Below are 17,858 nucleotides of genomic sequence, written 5' to 3' on the forward strand. Positions count from 1 at the left end.
CGAGCGATCCTCTTGCCTCAGCCTTCTGAGTAGCTATAGGTGCTCACCACAATGCCCAGCTAGTTTTTCAGAGATGGGGTCTCACTCTTGCTCAGGTTGGTCTCGAACTTGTGAGCTCAAGCCATCCACCCACCTCAGTCTCCCAGAGTACAGGAGTGTGCCAGTGTGTCTAGTCTTCAAGCCACTTTTTTTTTTTTTTTTTTTGAGACAGAGTCTCAAGCTATCACCCTGGGTAGAATACTGTGGTGTTATAGCTGACAGCAACCTTCAACTTGGGCTCCAAGCGATCTTCTTGCTTGAGTTTTTCTGTTTTTAGTAGAGACACAGTCTCGCTTTTGCTCAGGCTGGTCTCGAATTCATGAGCTTAAGCCAGTCACTTGCCTAGGCCTCCCAGAGTGCTGGGACTACAGGAGTGTGTCACTGTGCCTGGCCTTTGAGCCACTACCATTTAAAAAATATATAGCTTTGTTGGATTACAAGTCATATAACATATAATTCACCCATTTATGCTATATGTTTAATGGTTTTTGGTATATTACACTTAATTTTTAACAACTTGTGATAAATAGGTTTTTAAACATATTGTAACAAAATTTTCCTTTTAAATGATTTTTTTTTCTTGAGACAGGGTCTCACTTTGTCACCCTCGGTATCGTGCCTTGGCATCATAGCTCACAGCAGCCTCAAACTCTTGAGTTCAAGTGATTCTCCTGCCTCAGCCTCCTGAGTAGCTGGGGCTATAGGCACCCTTCATGACACCTGGCTATTTTTTAGAGACGGGATCTTGCTCTTGCTCATGCTGGTCTAGAATTCGTGAGTTCAAGCGATCCACCTGCCTTGGCCTTCCAGAGTGCTAAGATTACAGGCTTGAGCCACCTGGACTCTTTTTAAATGACTTTTAAGTGTATAATTCAGTGGCATTAATTACATTCACACTGTAGCATAGCAAATACTATTTCTAAAACTTTATTACCCTAAACAGAAACTCTGTAACCATCAATCAAGTACCTACCATTTCTGCTTTCCTCTAGCTCTTGGTATTTTTTTAGAGACAGAGTGTTACTTTGTCGCCCTTGGTAGAGTGCTGTGGTGTCACAGCTCACAGCAACCTCCAATTCCTGGGCTTAGAGGATTCTCTTGCCTCAGCCTCCTGAGTAGCTGGGCCCACAGACGCCCGCCACAGCACCTGGCTATTTTTTTTTGTTGTTGCGGTTTGGCCGGGTCCAAGTTTGAACCCGCCACCCTCGGTACATGGGGCCAGTGCCCTACTCACTGAGCCACAAGGCACCACCTGCTCTTGGTATTTTCTAATCTACTTTGTGTCTCTGTGAGTTTACTTGTTCTAGGTATGACACATACTAAATGGGATCATACAATATATGTCCTTTGTTATGTCTGGCTTATTTCACTTAGCAAAATTTCAGGGCATATTCATGTTGTATCATGTATGTATCATCCATATATGTATCAAAACGTGTCATTCCTGTTTATGGCTTAGTGATACTCCATGGTGTGTATAGACCATATTTTGTTTATCCATTTGCCCCATTAGACACTTTTTTTTTTTTTTTTTTTTTGTAGAGACAGTTTCACTTTATGGCCCTAGGTAGAGTGCCATGGCATCACACAGCTCACAGCAACCTCCAACTCCTGGGCCTAAGCGATTCTCTTGCCTCAGCCTCCCAAGCAGCTGGGACCACAGGTGCCCACCACAATGCCTGGCTATTTTTTTGTTGTTGTTGCAGTTTGGCTGGGGCCGGGCTTGAACCCGCCACCCTCGGTATATGGGGCCGGCACCCCACCAACTGAGCCACAGGTGCCGCCCCCTGTTTTTTTTTTTTTTTTTTTTTTTTGAGACAGAGTTTCCCTCTGTCCCCTTTGGTAGGTGCCATGGTGTTACAGCTCGCAGCAGCCTCAAACTGCTGGGCTCAAGCGATTCTCTTGCCTCAGCCTCCCAAGTAGCTGGGACTACAAGTGCCTGCCATAACGCCTGGCTATTATTATTATTTTTTTTTTAGAGACAGAGTTCACTTTGTTGCCCTCGGTAGAGTGCTGTGGAATCATAGCTCACAGCAACCTCCAGCTCTTGAGCTTAGGAGATTCTCTTGCCTTAGCCTCCCAAGTAGCTGGGACTACAGGCACCCACCACAACCCCTGGCTATTTTTTGGTTGCAGCCGTCATTGTTGTTTGGCGGGCCTGGGCTGGATTTGAACCTGCCAGCTCAGGCGTATGTGGCTGGCGCCTTAGCCGCTTGAGCCACAGGCACCGAGTTCACCCGGCTATTTTTTTGTTGTAATTTGGCTTGGGCTGGGTTCAAACCCACCACCCATGGTATATGGGGCTGGCACCCTACTCACTGAGCCACAGGTGCTGCCCCGCCTGGCTATTTTTTGTTGCAGTTGTCATTGTTGTTTAGCTGGCCTGGCCGGGTTCAAAACTGCCAGTCTTGGCGTATGTGGTTGGTGCCATAACCATTGGGCTCCGGGCACCGAACCAGTTTTTTGAGACAGAGTCTCACTCTTTGGCCCTGGTGAGAATGCTGTGGCATCATCATAGCTCACTGCAATCTCAAACTCTTGGGCTCAAGCAATTCTCTTGTCTTAGCCTTTTGAGTAGCTGGTACTGTAGGCATGAGACACCATGCCTGGTTAATTTTTATTTTATTTTATTTTATTATTTTTTTTTTTCTTGAGTCAGAGTCTCACTTGGCTGCCCCTTGGCATCATAGCTCACAGCAACCTCTGACACCTGGGCTTAAGCAAGTCTCATGCCTCAGCTTCCTGAGTAGCTGGGACTATAGGTGCCAGTCACAATGCCTGGCTATTTTTAGAGGCAGGGTCTTGCTGTAGCTGAGGCTCGTTTCAAACCTGTGAGCTCAGGCAATCCACCCACCTGGACCTCCCAGAGTGCTGGGATTACAGGTGTGAGCCACCGAGTCCGGCCTCATTTTTCTGTTTTTAGTAGAGATAGGTTCTAGCTCTTGCTCAGACTGGTCTCAAACTCCTGAGCTCAAGCAATCTTCCTGTTTCAGCTTTCCAAAGAGCTAGGATTATAGGCATGAGCCACTGTGCCTAACCAACACTTGGGTATTTTTTTACCTTTTGGCTATTGTAATACTGCTATGAATATTGGTGTACAAATATCTCTTTGAGTTCCTACTTTCTTTTCCTTTAGTTATATACCCAGAAGTAGAATTCCTATATGGTAATTCTATGTTTTATCTTTTTGAGAAACCGTCATACTGTTTTCCTCAGTGGCTGCATCATTTTACATTCCCACAGTAATGCATGACATCCTTGGGAACTTGTGTTATTTTCTGTTTTTTAGTGACTTTTTTTTTTTCTTGAGATAGTCTCACTATGTCACCCTTGGTAGATTGCCATGGTGTCACAGCTTACTGTAACCTCAAACTCTTGGGCTTAAGCAATTCTCTGGCTTCAGCCTACCATGTGGCTGGGACTACAGGTGTCTTCCATAACACCTGGCTATTTTTTTTTTTTTGGTTGCAGTTGTCATTGTTGTTTGGCAGGCCTGGGCTGGGCTTGAACCCGCCAGCTTTTGGTGTATGTGGCCGGCACCCTACTCACTGAGCTACGGGTGCTGAGCCTTAGTGGCATTTTTTTTTTTTTTTTTTTTGAGACAGAGCCTCAAGCTGTCACTCTGGGTAGAGTTCTGTGGCATCACAGCTCACAGCAACCTCCAACTCCTGGGCTCAAGCGATTCTCCTGCCTCCGCTTCCCAAATAGTTGGGACTACAGGTGCCCACCACAGTACCCGGCTGTTTTTTGGTTTCAGTTGTCATTGTTGTTTTGCAGGCCTGGGCTGGGCTCCAACCCACCAGCTTTGGTGTATGTGGCTGGCACCCTACTCACTGAGCTACGGACGCTGAGCCTTAATGGCTTTTTTTTAATGTTAGCTACGTTAATTGATGTGAAGGTATCTCATTGTGTTTTCTTGGTGTTTGCTTATTGGTACCTTTTTATTTTTTTAAACTTTAATTTTTTTTATTTTTTATCTTTTTTTGAGAGAGAGTCTCACTTTGTTGTCCTCAGTGGAGTGCTATGGCATCATAACTCACAGCAACCTCAAACTCAATTGATTGGGCTCAAGTGATTTTCTTGCCTCAGCCTCCCAAGTAGGTGAGACTACAGGTGCTCACCACAACACCCGGTTATTTTTTAATTTTTAACTTTTTGCAGTTTTTGTCCAGGGCTGGGCTTGAACCCACCACCTCTGGTGTATAGGGCTGATGCCCTACTCCTTTGAGCCACAGGCACCACCCAACACCTGGCTATTTTTTAAGAGGCAGGGTCTCACTCTAGTTCAGGCTGGTCTTGAACTCCTGAGCTCAAGTGATCCATCTGCCTCAGCCTCTCATAGTGCTAGGATTATAGGTGTGAGGTTCCATGCCCAGCCTCTAAGAGTTTTATAGTTATATCTCTTGGAGGCAGAGGCTAGAGGATCATTTGAGGTCAGGAGTTGAAAATTTGGCTGAGCAAAGTTAGACCACCCTCTTTACGAAAAATTAGTTGGGTGTGATGGCACTTGTTGATGGTCCTAGGTACTTGAAAAGCTGAGGCAGGAGGATTGCTTGAGCCCAGGAGTTTGAGGTTGCTGTGAGCTAGGCTGAAGCCATGGCACTCTAGGCGAGTGAGATTGTCTCACAAAAAAAATAAAAAATGGCTTGGTGCCTGTGGCTCAAGCGGCTAAGGCACCAGCCACATACACCTGAGCTGACAGGTTCGAATCCAGCCTGGGCCCGGCAAACAACAATGATGGCTGCAACTAAAAAATAGCTGGGCGCCTGTAGTCCCAGCTACTTGGGAGGCAGAGGCAGGAGAAGTGCTTGAGCCCAAGAGTTGGAGGTTGCCATGAGCTGTGATGCCTTGGCACTCTACCCAGGGGGACAGCTTGAGGCTCTGTCTCAAAAATACAAACAAAAAAACTTGGTGGCGCCTATGCCTCAAGGAGTAGGGCACTGTCCCCATATGTTTGAGGTAGCAGGTTCAAACCTGACACCGGCCAAAAAAAAAAAAAAAGTTTCAGAGTTTTTTTTTTTTTTTTTAAGACAGAATCTCACTTTGTCACTGCTGGTGGAGTGCTGTGGCATCATAGCTCGCAGCAACCTCAAACTCTTGGGCTCAAGTGATTCTCTTGCCTCAACCTTCCAAGTAGCTGGGACTACAGGTGCCGGTCACAACGCTCCGCTGTTTTTAGAGATGGGGTCTCACACTTGCTCAGGTTGGTCTCGAACCCATGAGCTCAGGGTAATCCACCCGCCTTGGCCTCTCAGAGTGCTAGGATTATAGGTGTGAACTGCACTTGGCCAGTTTTATAGTTTTATATTTTATATTTAGGTCCTTAATTCATTTAGAGTTAAGTAATTTATTTTTTTGAGACAGAGTTGTGTTCTGTTGTTGCCCTGGCTAGAGTGTGATGGTGTCAAAGCTCACAGCAACCTCAAACTCGTGGGCTCAAGTCATCCTCTTACCTCAGCCTCCCAAGTAGTCTGCCACAACACCTGGCTACTTTTTCTAAGAGATGGGATCTCTCTTCTCAGGCTGTTTTTGAACGCCCAATCTCAGGCGATCTACCTGCCTCTGCTTCCCAGAGTGCTACAATTACTGGCATGAGCCACTGTGTTCAGAGGACTATTTTTTTTTTAGTAGAGATGGGGTCTCCCTTTTGCTTAGGCTGACGTCAAATTTCTGAGCTCCAACGATCCTGCTGCCTTGGAGTCCTTGAATGTGAGGATTATAGGCATGAGCTACCATGCCTGGCCTATTGCACATATTTTTAAATTTAATATATAATAGCTGATCCTATATCATTTAATATATAATAGCTAATCCTATATCAGTGTAGCTACTTTATTTTTTCTTAGCATACTTTTGTTTATGTTCTTTTTTTTCCAAGACAGAGTCTTGTTTTGTCTCCCTGGGCAGAGTATGGTAGCATCATCAGCTTGCTGCCAGCTGGAACTCCTGGGCTCAAGGAATCCTTCTGCCTCAGCCTACTGAGTAGCTGGGACTACGTACAGGCATGCATTACCATAGATGGCTTATGCTGTGGCGTCACAACTCACAGCAACCTCCAACTCCTGGGCTTCGGTGATTCTCTTGTCTCAGCCTCGCGAGTAGCTGGGACTACAGGCGCCTGCCACAAGGCCCAGCCATTTTTTGTTGTAGTTTGGCTGGGGTCAGGTTTGAACCTGCCCCTCTCTGTGTATGGGGCTGGCGCCCTACCCACTGAGCCTCAGTCACCGCCTATTTTATTTTACATTTTTAGAGACAGAGTCTCACTTTGTCATCCTTGGAGAGTGCTGTGGCGTCACAGCTCACAGCAACCTCCAGCTCTTGGGCTTAGGTGATTCTCTTGCCTCAGCCTTCGAGTAGCTGGGACTACAGGCGCCTGCCATAATGCCCAGCTATTTTTTTTGTTGTTGTTACAGTTTGGCCAGAGTGGGGTTTGAACCCGCCACCCTCAGTATATGAGGCCGGCACACTACTCACTGAGCCACAGGCTCCACCTTATTTTTTATTTTTATTGTTTTGTTTTTGAGACAGAGTTTTACAGTAAAGTGCTGTGATATCATAGCTTATAGCACCCTCAAATTCTTGGGCTCAAGTGATCCTCTTGCCTCAGCCTCCCAAGTAGCTGGGTCTACAGGAACCCTTCACAATGCCTGGCTATTTTTTAGAGACAGGGTCTTGCTCTTGCTTAGGCTGGTCTTGAACTCCAGAGCTCAGGCTGTCTACCCACCTCAGCCTCCCAATGTGCTAGGGTTACAGGCGAGAGCCACCATGCCCGATTCATATACAGCTTATTTCATAAAAATATTATATGTGGAGTAGAAGTCCTGCTATGTTGTTTAAGGTGGTCTTGAACTCTTGCCTTCAAGTAATCCTCAGAGTGCTGAGATTATAGAAGTGAGCCAACATGCCTGTCCTCAGTCTCATCTTTTTATTACAGAGTTTAAACTATTTACATTTAAAGTAAATACTGATAAAGAGGGATTTTTGCCATTTTGCTATTTATTTCTAATATGTTTTAAAGTTTTTTTTGTCCTTTATTTCTTTTTTCTTCTTCTTTTCTTTTCTTTTTTTTTTTTTGTAGAGACAGAGTCTCACTTTATGGCCCTCGGTAGAGTGCCATGGCCTCATACAGCTCACAGCAACCTCCAACTCCTGGGCTTAAGCGATTCTCTTGCCTCAGCCTCCTGAGTAGCTGGGACTACAGGCACCCGCCACAACGCCCAGCTATTTTTCGGTTGCAGTTTGGCCAGGGCCGGGTTTGAACCCATCACCCTCGGTATATGGGGCCGGCGTCTTACCTACTGAGCCACAGGCGCCGCCCTTCTTTTCTTTTCTTTTGAGACAGAGTCTTAAGCTGGCGCCCTGGGTAGAGTACTGTAGTGTCACAGCTCACAGCAACCTCAAACTCTTGGCCTTAAGCGATTCTCTTGCCTTAGCTTCCCAAGTAGCTGGGACTCCAGACTCCCACCACAATGGCTGGCTATTTTTTTTTGTTGTGGTTGCCATTGTTGTTTTAGCTGGCCCAGGCTGGGTTCGAACCCGCCAGCTGGGCGTATGTGGCTGGTGCCCTACCCACTGAGCTACAGGCGCCGCCTGTCCTTCATTTCTTTCTTTTATGTTTAGTTGATTTTTTGGAGTGATATTTGATTCTTTTTTCATTTTCTTATGTGTGTGTTGGTGTGTATATATTTATATGTGTATATATATAATTTTTTTTGGAAAGAGTTCACTTTGTTGCCCTTGGTAGAGTACTGTGGTGTCATAGGTCACAGCAACCTCAAACTCTTGGCCTCAAATGATCTTCTTGCCTCGGTTTTTCATTTTTCCTTTTTTTTTTTTTTTTTTTTTGTAGAGACAGGGTCTCACTTTATGGCCCTCGGTAGAGTGCCATGGCATCACACAGCTCACAGCAACCTCCAACTCCTGGGCTTACGCGATTCTCTTGCCTCAGCCTCCCAAGCAGCGGGGACTACAGGTGCCCGCCATAACGCCCAGCTATTTTTTGGTTGCAGTTCAGCCGGGGCTGGGTTTGAACCCGCCACCCTCGGTATATGGGGCCAGCACCCTACTCACTGAGCCACAGGCGCCGCCCCATTTTTCCTTTTTTTTTTTTTTTTTTGAGACAGACTCTCACTTTGTCACACTTGGTAGAGTGCCCTGACATCACAGCTCATAGCAATGTCCAACTCCTTGGCTCAAGAGATTCTCTCGCCTCAGCCCCCAAGCAGCTGGGACTACAGGTGCCCGTCAGAACGCCCTGCTATTTTTAGATTGGGTCTCGCTTTTGCTCAGACTGGTCTTGAACCTATTAGCTCAGGGCAGTGTACGTGCCTTGGCCTCCCAGAGTGCTAGGAATACAGGCGTGGGCCACAGCACCCAACCCAGATATAGACGTTAAAACAACTGTCTTAGGCCGGGCATGATGTGAGCCACCGCACCTGGCCAGTTCTAGAAGTTTTTATTTTTGTTTGGATCTTCCATTTTTTGGTACTTTTATTTACTTGTTCATCATTTCCTGATTTTCTTTTTTTTTTTTGAGACAGAGCCTCAAGCTGTCGCCTTAGGTAGAGTGCTGTGGCATTACAACTCACAGCAGCCTCTAACTCCTGGGCTCAAGTAATTCTCCTGTTTCAGCCTCAGGCGCCCACCACAATGCCCGGCTATTTTTATGTTGTAGTTGTCACTGTTGTTTGGCAGGCCCAGGCTAGATTCGAACCCGCCAACTCTAGTGTATATGGCTGGCACCTTAGCCGCTTGAGCTTTTGTCGCCGAGCCTTCCTGATTTTTTAAAACTCTTTTTTCCATGTAATCATTTAGTTCTTTGGATATATTTAAGACTGTATTTAAGACTGTGTCTCTTCCCCCTCTCCCCCAACAGTCTTATTCTGTTGCCTGGGCTACAGTGTAGTGGGGCATTGGCGTCATATCTCACTGCAACCTGAAACTCCTAGGCTTAGGCAGTATTTCTTCTTCAGCCTCCCAAGTAGTGGGACTTTAAGCCCCATACTACTATGCCTGGCTAATTTTTCTAATTTTTTTTTTTGGTTGCAGTTCAGCCGGAGTCGGGTTTGAACCTGCCACCCTCGGTATATGGGGCCGGCGCCTTACCAACTGAGCCACAGGTGCCGCCCTAATTTTTCTAATTTTTTGCCGTGATGGGATCTTGCCCTTGTTCAGGCTGCTCATTAAGACAATTATTTATTTTATTTTTTTTTTTTTGAGACAGAGTTCCACTTTGTTACCCTTGGTAGATTGCCCTGGCGTCATAGCTCACAGCAACCTCAAACTCTTGGGCTCAGGCTCAAGCAATTCTCTTGCATCAGTCTCCCGAGTAGCTGGGACTATAGGTACCTACCATATTGCCCCGCTAATTTTAGAGATGAGATGTCACTCTTGCTCAGGCTGGTCTCAAACTCTTTGAGCTCAGGTGACCCACCCACTTCGGCCTCCTTGAGTGCTAGGATTATAGGTGTGAGCCACCGTGCCCGGCCTAAGACAGTTGTTTTAACGTCTATATCTGGGTTGGGTGCTGTGGCCCACGCCTGTATTCCTAGTGAGACCTTGACTATACTAAAAGTGACAAAATTAACTGGGCATTGTGCCTCATGTCTGGAGTCTCAGCTACTTGGGAGGATGAGGATGACTTGAGTCCAGGAGTTTGAGGTTGCTATGAGCCAGGCTGATGCCATGGTACCCTACTCCAGGGGAATGGAATGTGACTCTCTCTGCCCCTCAATTTAGTCTATGTCTAGTAAATTTGATGTCTGACTTTCTCAGGTATTGTTTCTGTTGATTTTTTTTTTTTTTTTTTTTTTAATATGGAACACTTCACCAATTTGTGTATGATTCTTGCCCAGGGGCCATGCTAATCTCTGTACCAGTCCAATTTTAGTATATGTGCTGCCGAAGCAAGCACTCGTTTCTGTTGATTTATTTTGTTTCATTGAAAGGGCCGTATTTTCTGTTTGTATTGTATATCTTGCAGGGTTTTTTTGATGTTGAAAATAGGGTATTTGAGGCGGCGCCTGTGGCTCAAGTAGTAGGGCGCCAGTCCCATATGCCGGAGGTGGCGGGTTCAAACCCAGCCCCGGCCAAAAAATCACACACACAAAAAAATAAATAAATAAAAAAAGAAAATTATTTGACTATTATAATGTGGAAACATTGGAAGTCAGAGTCTCCCCATTTCTCAGGGTTTATTGGTGTTTTTTGCTTTTGTTTTGTCTCTTGAAGGCTGTAGTTGTCTGATTGAGACTTCTTACAAAATATTTTTGCAAAGGTTGTTCCTTGTTTGTGTGATCGCTGAAGGCTCTGTTTCTGTAGCTTGTGTTTAGTGAATGTTTTGACCAAGATTTCCTTGAATGACAGGAGCTCAGACAAACAAAAAACTAACCAGGAAAAACAGACAAGCAGAAAAACATGGCAAATAACCACCTCTGCCTGTCTCTGCAGTTTGGTTCTTTGCTGGAATACTTTTTTTTTTGGAGACTGAGCCTCAAGCTGTCGCCCTGGATAGAGTGCTGTGACATCACAACTCACAGCAACCTCCAACTCCTGGGCTTAAGCCATTCTCTTGCCTCAGCCTCCCAAGTAGCTGGGACCATAGGCACCCACCTCAATGCCTGTCTATTTTTTGGTTTCAGTTGTCATTGTTGTTTGGCAGGCCCAGGCTGGATTCAAACTCCCCAGCTCTGGTGTCTGTGGCTGGCGCCTTAGCTGCTTAAGCTACAAGTGCTGAGCCTGCTGGAATACTTTTTAAAGACTTAACTAGGGCTGGGGGAGGTAGCTCATGCCTATAATCCCAGCCTTTGGGAGGCTGAGGTGGGTGAATTGCCTGAGCTCACAGGTTCAAGAACAGCCTGAGCCAGAGCGAGACCTTGTCTCTAAATAAAGGCAGGCGTGTGGCGGGTGCCTTTAGTCCTAGCTATTTGGGAGGCTGAGGCAAGAGAATTGCGTAAGCTCAAGAGTTTGAGGTTGCTGTGAGTTGTGATGCCATGGTACTCTACCAAGGGCGACAAAGTCAGACTCTGTCTCAAAAACAAACAAACAAAAAAACCAAAATATTTAACTAGGTTTGCTCTGAGCTTAGGGATTAGCCTGAGGTGAAAGCTTAAGATGTTCTCAGGTCTTATCTGATTATATATCTTCCCTGGGTATGTGTATAGCTTTCTGAATTGTCTGTCTACATGTTGCTTTGGAATGTCCTAATTTTCCAAAGAGTTTCACCCCAACTTCTCTGTACCTCTACCTATAATCTCTTGCCTCACGTTTCTGTGAGTCTGTAGTCCGCTTTATAGCTTTCATTAACATTGCCTGCTGTTTTTCTGCCTGAGTTCTGAGTTAGGTTGAAATAGAGACAAGAGGTTCAGCGCCTGTGGCTCAAGCGACTAAGGCGCCAGCCACATACACCTGAGCTGGTGGGTTTGAATCCAGCCCGGGCCCACCAAACAACAATGATGGCTGCAACCAAAAAGTAGCTGGGCGTTGTGGCGAGCGCCTGTAGTCCCAGCTACTTGGGAGGCAGAGGCAGGAGAATTGCTTGAGCCCAGGAGTTGGAGGTTGCTGTGAGCTGTGATGCCATAGCACTCTACTCAGGATGACATCTTGAGGCTCTGTCTCAAAAAAAAAAAAAAAAAGAAATAGAAAAAGAATATTCTACCAGGCAAAAGAAATAGAAAAAGAATATTCTACCAGGCAGGGTAGAATATATATATATATAATAATTTGCAAATAAAATCTACTCTCCTTGTTGAGGGAAGGAGCTTTTTTAAATTTTTGTTTTGTTTTTGGGACAGAGTCTTACTCTGTCATCTGAGTTAGAGTGCAGTGGTACAATTGTAGCTCACTGCTGCTGCAAACTCCTGGGCTCATCAGTCTTCTTACCCTTGTCCAGAAGATTGAGGCAGAATTCACCTGGGACTACAGGTATGGGATGAGCCACCACACGTGACTAATTTTTTCTTTTCCTTTTTTTTTTTTAGACAGTTTCACTTTGTCACCCTTGGTGGAGTACAGTCGGGACACAGCTCACAGCAACCTCCAGCTTTTGGGCTTAGGCAATTCTCTTGCCTCAGCCGCTCAAGTAGCTGGGACTACAGGTGCCCGCCACAATGCCTGGATATTTTTGGTGCTGTTTGGCTGGGGCTGGGTTCGAACCCGCCATCTTTGGTATATGGGGCTGGTGCCCTACCCATTGAGCCACAAGCACCGCTCCCGTTTTTTTTTTTTTTTTTTTTTTTTTGAGATAGTCTTGCTCTATCATCTTTGGTTGAATTCTGTCATCTTTGGTTGAATGCATTACTATCATTGTAGCTTAGTATAACCTTCAACTCCTGGGCTCAAGTGATCCTCCTGCCTCAGCCTCTCAAGTAATTGGGATTATGGGTGTGCACCATGATGCCTGGCTAATTTTTCTGTTTTTAGTTTAGATAGGGTCTTGCTTTTGCTCAGACTGGTCTTGAATTCCTGAGCTTAAGCAGTCCTGCCTTGGCCTCTCCATGTGCCAGGATTACAGGTTTGAACCATAGCACCAGCCATTTTTTTCTAATATTTTTAATAGGTGAGGGTCTTCCTATTTTGCCCAGACTGGTCTGGAACTCCTGATCTCAAGTAATCCTCTCATCTCAGCTTTCCAAATTGTTAGGATCTTGGACTTTTTTCCTAAAGCTTTGATGAAGTTTGTTCAGACAGTGACTGCTTTATTTTTTGATGTTTTTGTGGAGGAATGGAACTTAGTCTGCCATTTTCATGACCTGTGGATTGTATTTTTACTCTCTGATAGTGTCCTTTGATGTACAAAAGTTTTTAATTTTATGGAATTCACTTTATATCTTTCGTTTGCTATGCTTCAGGTGTCATATTTAAGAAACCATTGCCAAATCCAAGGCACAAAGATTTTCCTTTTTTAGGACCTGTAATAAAAGTCCTTGAGAACTTCTCAGGACTTGAATTACATGCTCATCTTTAAAGCAGTCACTATTCAGACTGGTGAGGCTGGATGATACAGTATTAGCCATGTGGCCTTGAGAAAGGGATTAATGCTAAGGTGCTGTTTCCAAAAAGGAGGCACAAACGGTTGGTAGAAAAAAACTAGTAAATACTTACTTTAGTATATTGAAAAGTTTATGGTGCCTTATAGTGCATGTTTTAATTAAAAGAGTTTTTTTTTTTTTGTTTGTTTGTTTTTGAGACAGAGTTTCACTATGTCGCCCTTGGTAGAGTCCTGTGGCATCAGAGCTCGCAGCAACTTCAGGACTCTTGGGCTTAAGCAATTCTCTTGCCTCAGCCTCCCAAGTACCTGGGACTATAGGTGCCCGCCAGAATGCCCGGCTATTTTTTGTTGCAGTTGTCATTGTTTAGCTGTCCCTGGACCAGGTTCAAACCCACCAACTTTGGTGTATTTGGCTGGCACTATAACCCCTGTGTACAGGTGCCGAGCCAAAAGTATATTTTTCTTTTTTGTTCTTGCGGTTTTTGGCTAGGGCCAGGCTTGAACCCACCACCCTTGGCTTGTGGGGCCAGCGCCCTGCTCCTTGAGCCATAGGCGCTGCCCCAAAAGTGTATTTTTCTAACAATAAATATTTAAATGTTTGAGTGACCTCAAGAATTATCTCAGCTGATGTGGTCCCTGATAAGCCAAGCAGGGGGGAAACTAGCCTTTAGTTCATGTTTTAAAGTACTTATTTGGCTCGGTGCCTGTCATTGCTCAGTGGTTAGGGTGCTGGCCACATACACTGGGGCTGGCGAGTTTGAACCTGGTCTGGACCTGCTAAACAACAATGCTAACTGCAACCAAAAAATAGCCGGGCATTGTGGTGGGTGCCTGTATCTCAGCTACTTGGGAGGTTGAGATAAGAGAATCATTTGAGCCCAAGAGTTTGAGGTTGCTGTGAGCTGTGATGCCACGGCATATGACTCTACCCAGGGTGACGCTTGAGACTTGTCTCAAAAAAAAAAAAAATAAATAAAAAAGGGGCGGCGCCTGTGGCTCAGTCGGTAAGGCGCCGGCCCCATATACCAAGGGTGGCAGGTTCAAACCCTGCGCTGGCTGAACTGCAACCAAAAAATAGCCGGGCGTTGTGGCAGGTGCCTGTAGTCCCAGCTACTCGGGAGGCTGAGGCAAGAGAATCGCTTAAGCCCAGGAGTTGGAGGTTGCTGTGAGCTGTCTGATGCCATGGCACTCTACCAAGGGCCATAAAGTGAAACTCTGTCTCTACAAAAAAAAAAAATAAAGTACTTTTTGTTGTGGTTTGTTTTGTACAGGTACTGCTATAACCAGTGTTTGTTAGAACAAGAATCTACTTATTGGGGTCCTCTTGACATAGAAAGAAATGTGGGGGGATTCTCGATCTACTAACAGAAGAGGACCTTTTCGGTAAGTCCTGAAATTTGAATTTGAAATTGTTTTAAAAAATTGTTAATATTTTAATCAATATGTAGTATAGCCTATTGGCCTACATACAGAGAGATATTTTCTTTGTACAGAAGTAGCTCTGATTTTTTTTTGCGATAGAATCTCACTTTATCACCCTCAGTAGAGTGCGGTGGCATCACAGCTCACAGCAACCTTGAACTCCTGGGTTTTTTAGGCTACTCTCTTGCCTCAGCCTCCCGAGTAGCTGGGACTATAGGCACCTGCCACACGCCCACCTATTTTTTTTTTTTTTTTTTTTTGTTGTTGTTGTTGTTGTTGTTACAGTTTGGAGAGGGCTGGGTTTGAACCCACCACCCTTGGTATATGGGGCTGGCGCCCTACTCACTAAGCCACAGGCGCTGCCCCTAATTTTTTTTTTTTTTTTTTGTAGAGACAGAGTCTCACTTTATGGCCCTCAATAGAGTGCCGTGGCCTCACACAGCTCACAGCAACCTCCAACTCCTGGGCTTAAGCGATTCTCTTGCCTCAGCCTCCCGAGTAGCTGGGACTACAGGCGCCCGCCACAACGCCCGGCTATTTTTTGGTTGCAGTTTGGCCGGGGCCGGGCTTGAACCCGTCACCCTCGGTATATGGGGCCGGCGCCCTACCAACTGAGCCACAGGTGCCGCCCTGCCCCTAATTTTTTAAAAATAGAAACTTTTAAAGGTTTTTAGTCATGTCTAAAGTGATAGTGAGCCAGCATGCCAAGTATTTTATCTTACATTTTTTTTTTTTGGTAGAGACAGAGTCTCACTTTATGGCCCTCGGTAGAGTGCCGTGGCCTCACACAGCTCACAGCAACCTCCAACTCCTGGGTTTAAGCGATTCTCTTGCCTCAGCCTCCCGAGTAGCTGGGACTACAGGCGCCCACCACAACGCCCGGCTATTTTTTGGTTGCAGTTTGGCCGGGGCTGGGTTTGAACCCGCCACCCTCGGTATATGGGGCTGGCGCCTTACCGACTGAGCCACAGGCACCGCCCGTTATCTTAATTTTTGAAAATATTAATAATAGCTTCAAGACTCATTTCTTTTTGGGGTTTTTTAGCAAAATGATACATACTTGGCTAATAAGGAAAGCTAGCATAATGTATGTAAATGCTCATAAAAGCTCCATTAATTTCACTAATTATGTCTAGAAAGTAGAGCTGTGCCTTGTCTCGCATGTTGATGCAGTACCAAGAAGGGTGGAGCAGATGGTAGCATTCAGATGTAAATAGATTTTTTTATTTTTATTTTTTTGAGACAAAGTCTCAGGCTGTCGCCCTGGGTAGAGTGCCCTGGTGTCACAACTCATAGCAACCTCAAACTCTTGGGCTTAAGTGATTCTCTTGTCTCAGCCTCCAAAATAGCTGGACTATAGGCGCTTGCTGCAACACCTGGCTATTTTTTGGTTGTAGTTGTCGTTGTCTGGCAGTCTCGGACTGGATTCGAATCTGCCAGCTCGATGTATGTGGCCAGCGCCACTTGAGCTACAGGCACCAAACCCAGATGTAAATAGATTTATAGGGAGTCATAGGGAGATTTATAGGGAGTTAACTTTTTTTTTTTTTCCAGACAGAGTGTCATGTTGACCTCGGTAAAGTGTCATGGCGTCACAGCTTACAGCAACCTCAGACTCTTGGGCTTAAGTGATCTTCTTGCCTCAGCCTCCCACATCGTCTGGTTATTTTTTGTTGCAGTTGTCACTGTTGTTTAGCTGGCCTGGGCCAGTTTTGAACCTGCCAGGCTCTGTGTATGTGGCTGGTGCGGTTACCAATGTGCTACGGATGCTGAGCTGGGAGTCAATTTTTGTATAGCTAGTATATATATAGTATGGCAATTTATTTTAATATATATATTTTGGCTTGGCGCCTGTGGCTCAAGTGGCTGAGGGGCTAGCTACCTACAGCTGAGCTGGCGGGTTCGAATCCATTCTGAGCCTGCTGAACAATGATGACTGCAACCAAAAAATAGCTGGTGTTGGAGGCGCCTGTGGCTCAAGGAGTAGGGCGCTGGTCCCATATGCCAGAGGTGGCGGGTTCAAACCTAGCCCCGGCCAAAATCCAAAAAAAAAAAAAAAAAAATAGCTGGTGTTGTGGCGGGCGCCTGTAGTCCCAGCTACTTGGGAGGCAGAGGCAGGAGATTCGCTTGAGCCCATCAGTTGGAGGTTGCTGTGAGGTGTGATGCCACGGCACTCTACCCAGGGCAATAGCTTGAGGCTCTGTCTCAAAAAAAAAACAAAACAAAAAACATATATATAAATATATATATATATATATATTTTGCAGCTTGGCTCCTGTCGCACAGTAGTTATGGCGCCAGCGACATGTACCAAGGCTGGCAATTCAAGCCTGTCTTGGGCCAGCTAAACAACAGTGACAACTGCGGCAAGAAAATAGCTGGGTGTTGTGGTTCAGCACCTGTGGTCCCAGCTACTTGAGAAGCGGAGGCAGGAGAATTGCTTAAGCCCAAGAGCTGGAGGTTGCTGTGAGCTGTGACCCCACGGCATTCTACTGAGGGTGACATAATAAGACTCTGTCTCAAAAAAAGCAAACAAACAAAAATAAATATTTTATATTTAATCAATATATAAAATACATATTCATTAAAAATTATATATTCATTCAAAAACTAAAAAAATATATATTTTACATTTAATGAATATATGAAATATATATTTTACATTTACAATCAATGAAGGGCTATACAAATGTGATTTTTATGGTTTTACTTGATACATGGCAAAGGAATCAGACATTTAAATTAATGCTCCAATTGAAATATCTACTTTTTTTTTTGCCAGTCAAATTTAGGAATTTTTTGTTTGGAATGGCAGTCTGCATGATTTTGTTATTTAATTTCAACAGATTGGCCGGTGCAGTGGCTTATAATCCTAGTACTTGGGAGGCTGAGGCGGTAGATTGCCTGAGCTCATGGGTTTGAGATCAGCCTGAGCCAGAGCGAGACCTTGTCTCTAAAAATAGCTGGGTGTGTGGCAGGCGCCTATAATCCCAGCATACTTGAGAGTCTGAGGCAAGAGAATTGCTTAAGCCCAAGAGTTTGAGGTTGCTGTGAGCTGTGATGCCAGAGCACTCTACTGAGGGTGGCAAAGTGAGACCTGTCTCAAAAAAAAAAAAGTCAATAGATTCTCATTCATTATTCTGAAGCTTGATGTTCTAATGAAAAATTCAGGTAGAGAACAGAGTTTAGAAGATCCATATGATATTTAGTAAAACTAATGTTTCATACATGCTAAATGAATAAGGATCTTCACTTTTTGCTTAGTGGTATAAAAGCAATAGTGGTAATGATGGGGTATGTCTTCTTCCTTCAAAATATTGTGGTCTAGATTAGTGGTCAGCATACTACAGCCCACAGCCTGTTTTTTGCAAGTAAAATTTTATTGGAACACAGCCACACTCATTCATTT

At 45.0% G+C, this 17,858-nt stretch overlaps 1 protein-coding gene and 1 non-coding gene across 5 annotated transcripts in view; one reads left to right on the forward strand and one right to left on the reverse strand.

Annotated features, from left to right (window-relative positions):
• The window catches only part of RBM6 (RNA binding motif protein 6), a 170,204-nt gene that overhangs the window by 3,843 nt on the left and 148,503 nt on the right, over positions 1 to 17,858 (forward strand). For 3 of the 4 annotated variants that reach the window (XM_053598699.1, XM_053598697.1, XM_053598702.1), the window contains one exon: positions 14,299 to 14,410. In XM_053598699.1, the coding sequence (XP_053454674.1) occupies positions 14,367 to 14,410 (44 nt within the window). In that variant the 5' untranslated portion in view covers positions 14,299 to 14,366. Of the gene's footprint in view, positions 1 to 11,831; positions 11,962 to 14,298; positions 14,411 to 17,858 lie in introns of those variants that run through there. The other variant, XM_053598698.1, reaches the window with a different exon arrangement.
• LOC128592951 (U6 spliceosomal RNA) lies at positions 9,849 to 9,952 on the reverse strand. Its single transcript, XR_008382156.1, has one exon. It is a non-coding gene; the product is annotated as a U6 spliceosomal RNA (small nuclear RNA).

The sequence above is a fragment of the Nycticebus coucang genome, chromosome 8 (assembly GCF_027406575.1).
Source record: "Nycticebus coucang isolate mNycCou1 chromosome 8, mNycCou1.pri, whole genome shotgun sequence".
Lineage (NCBI taxonomy): Eukaryota > Metazoa > Chordata > Mammalia > Primates > Lorisidae > Nycticebus > Nycticebus coucang.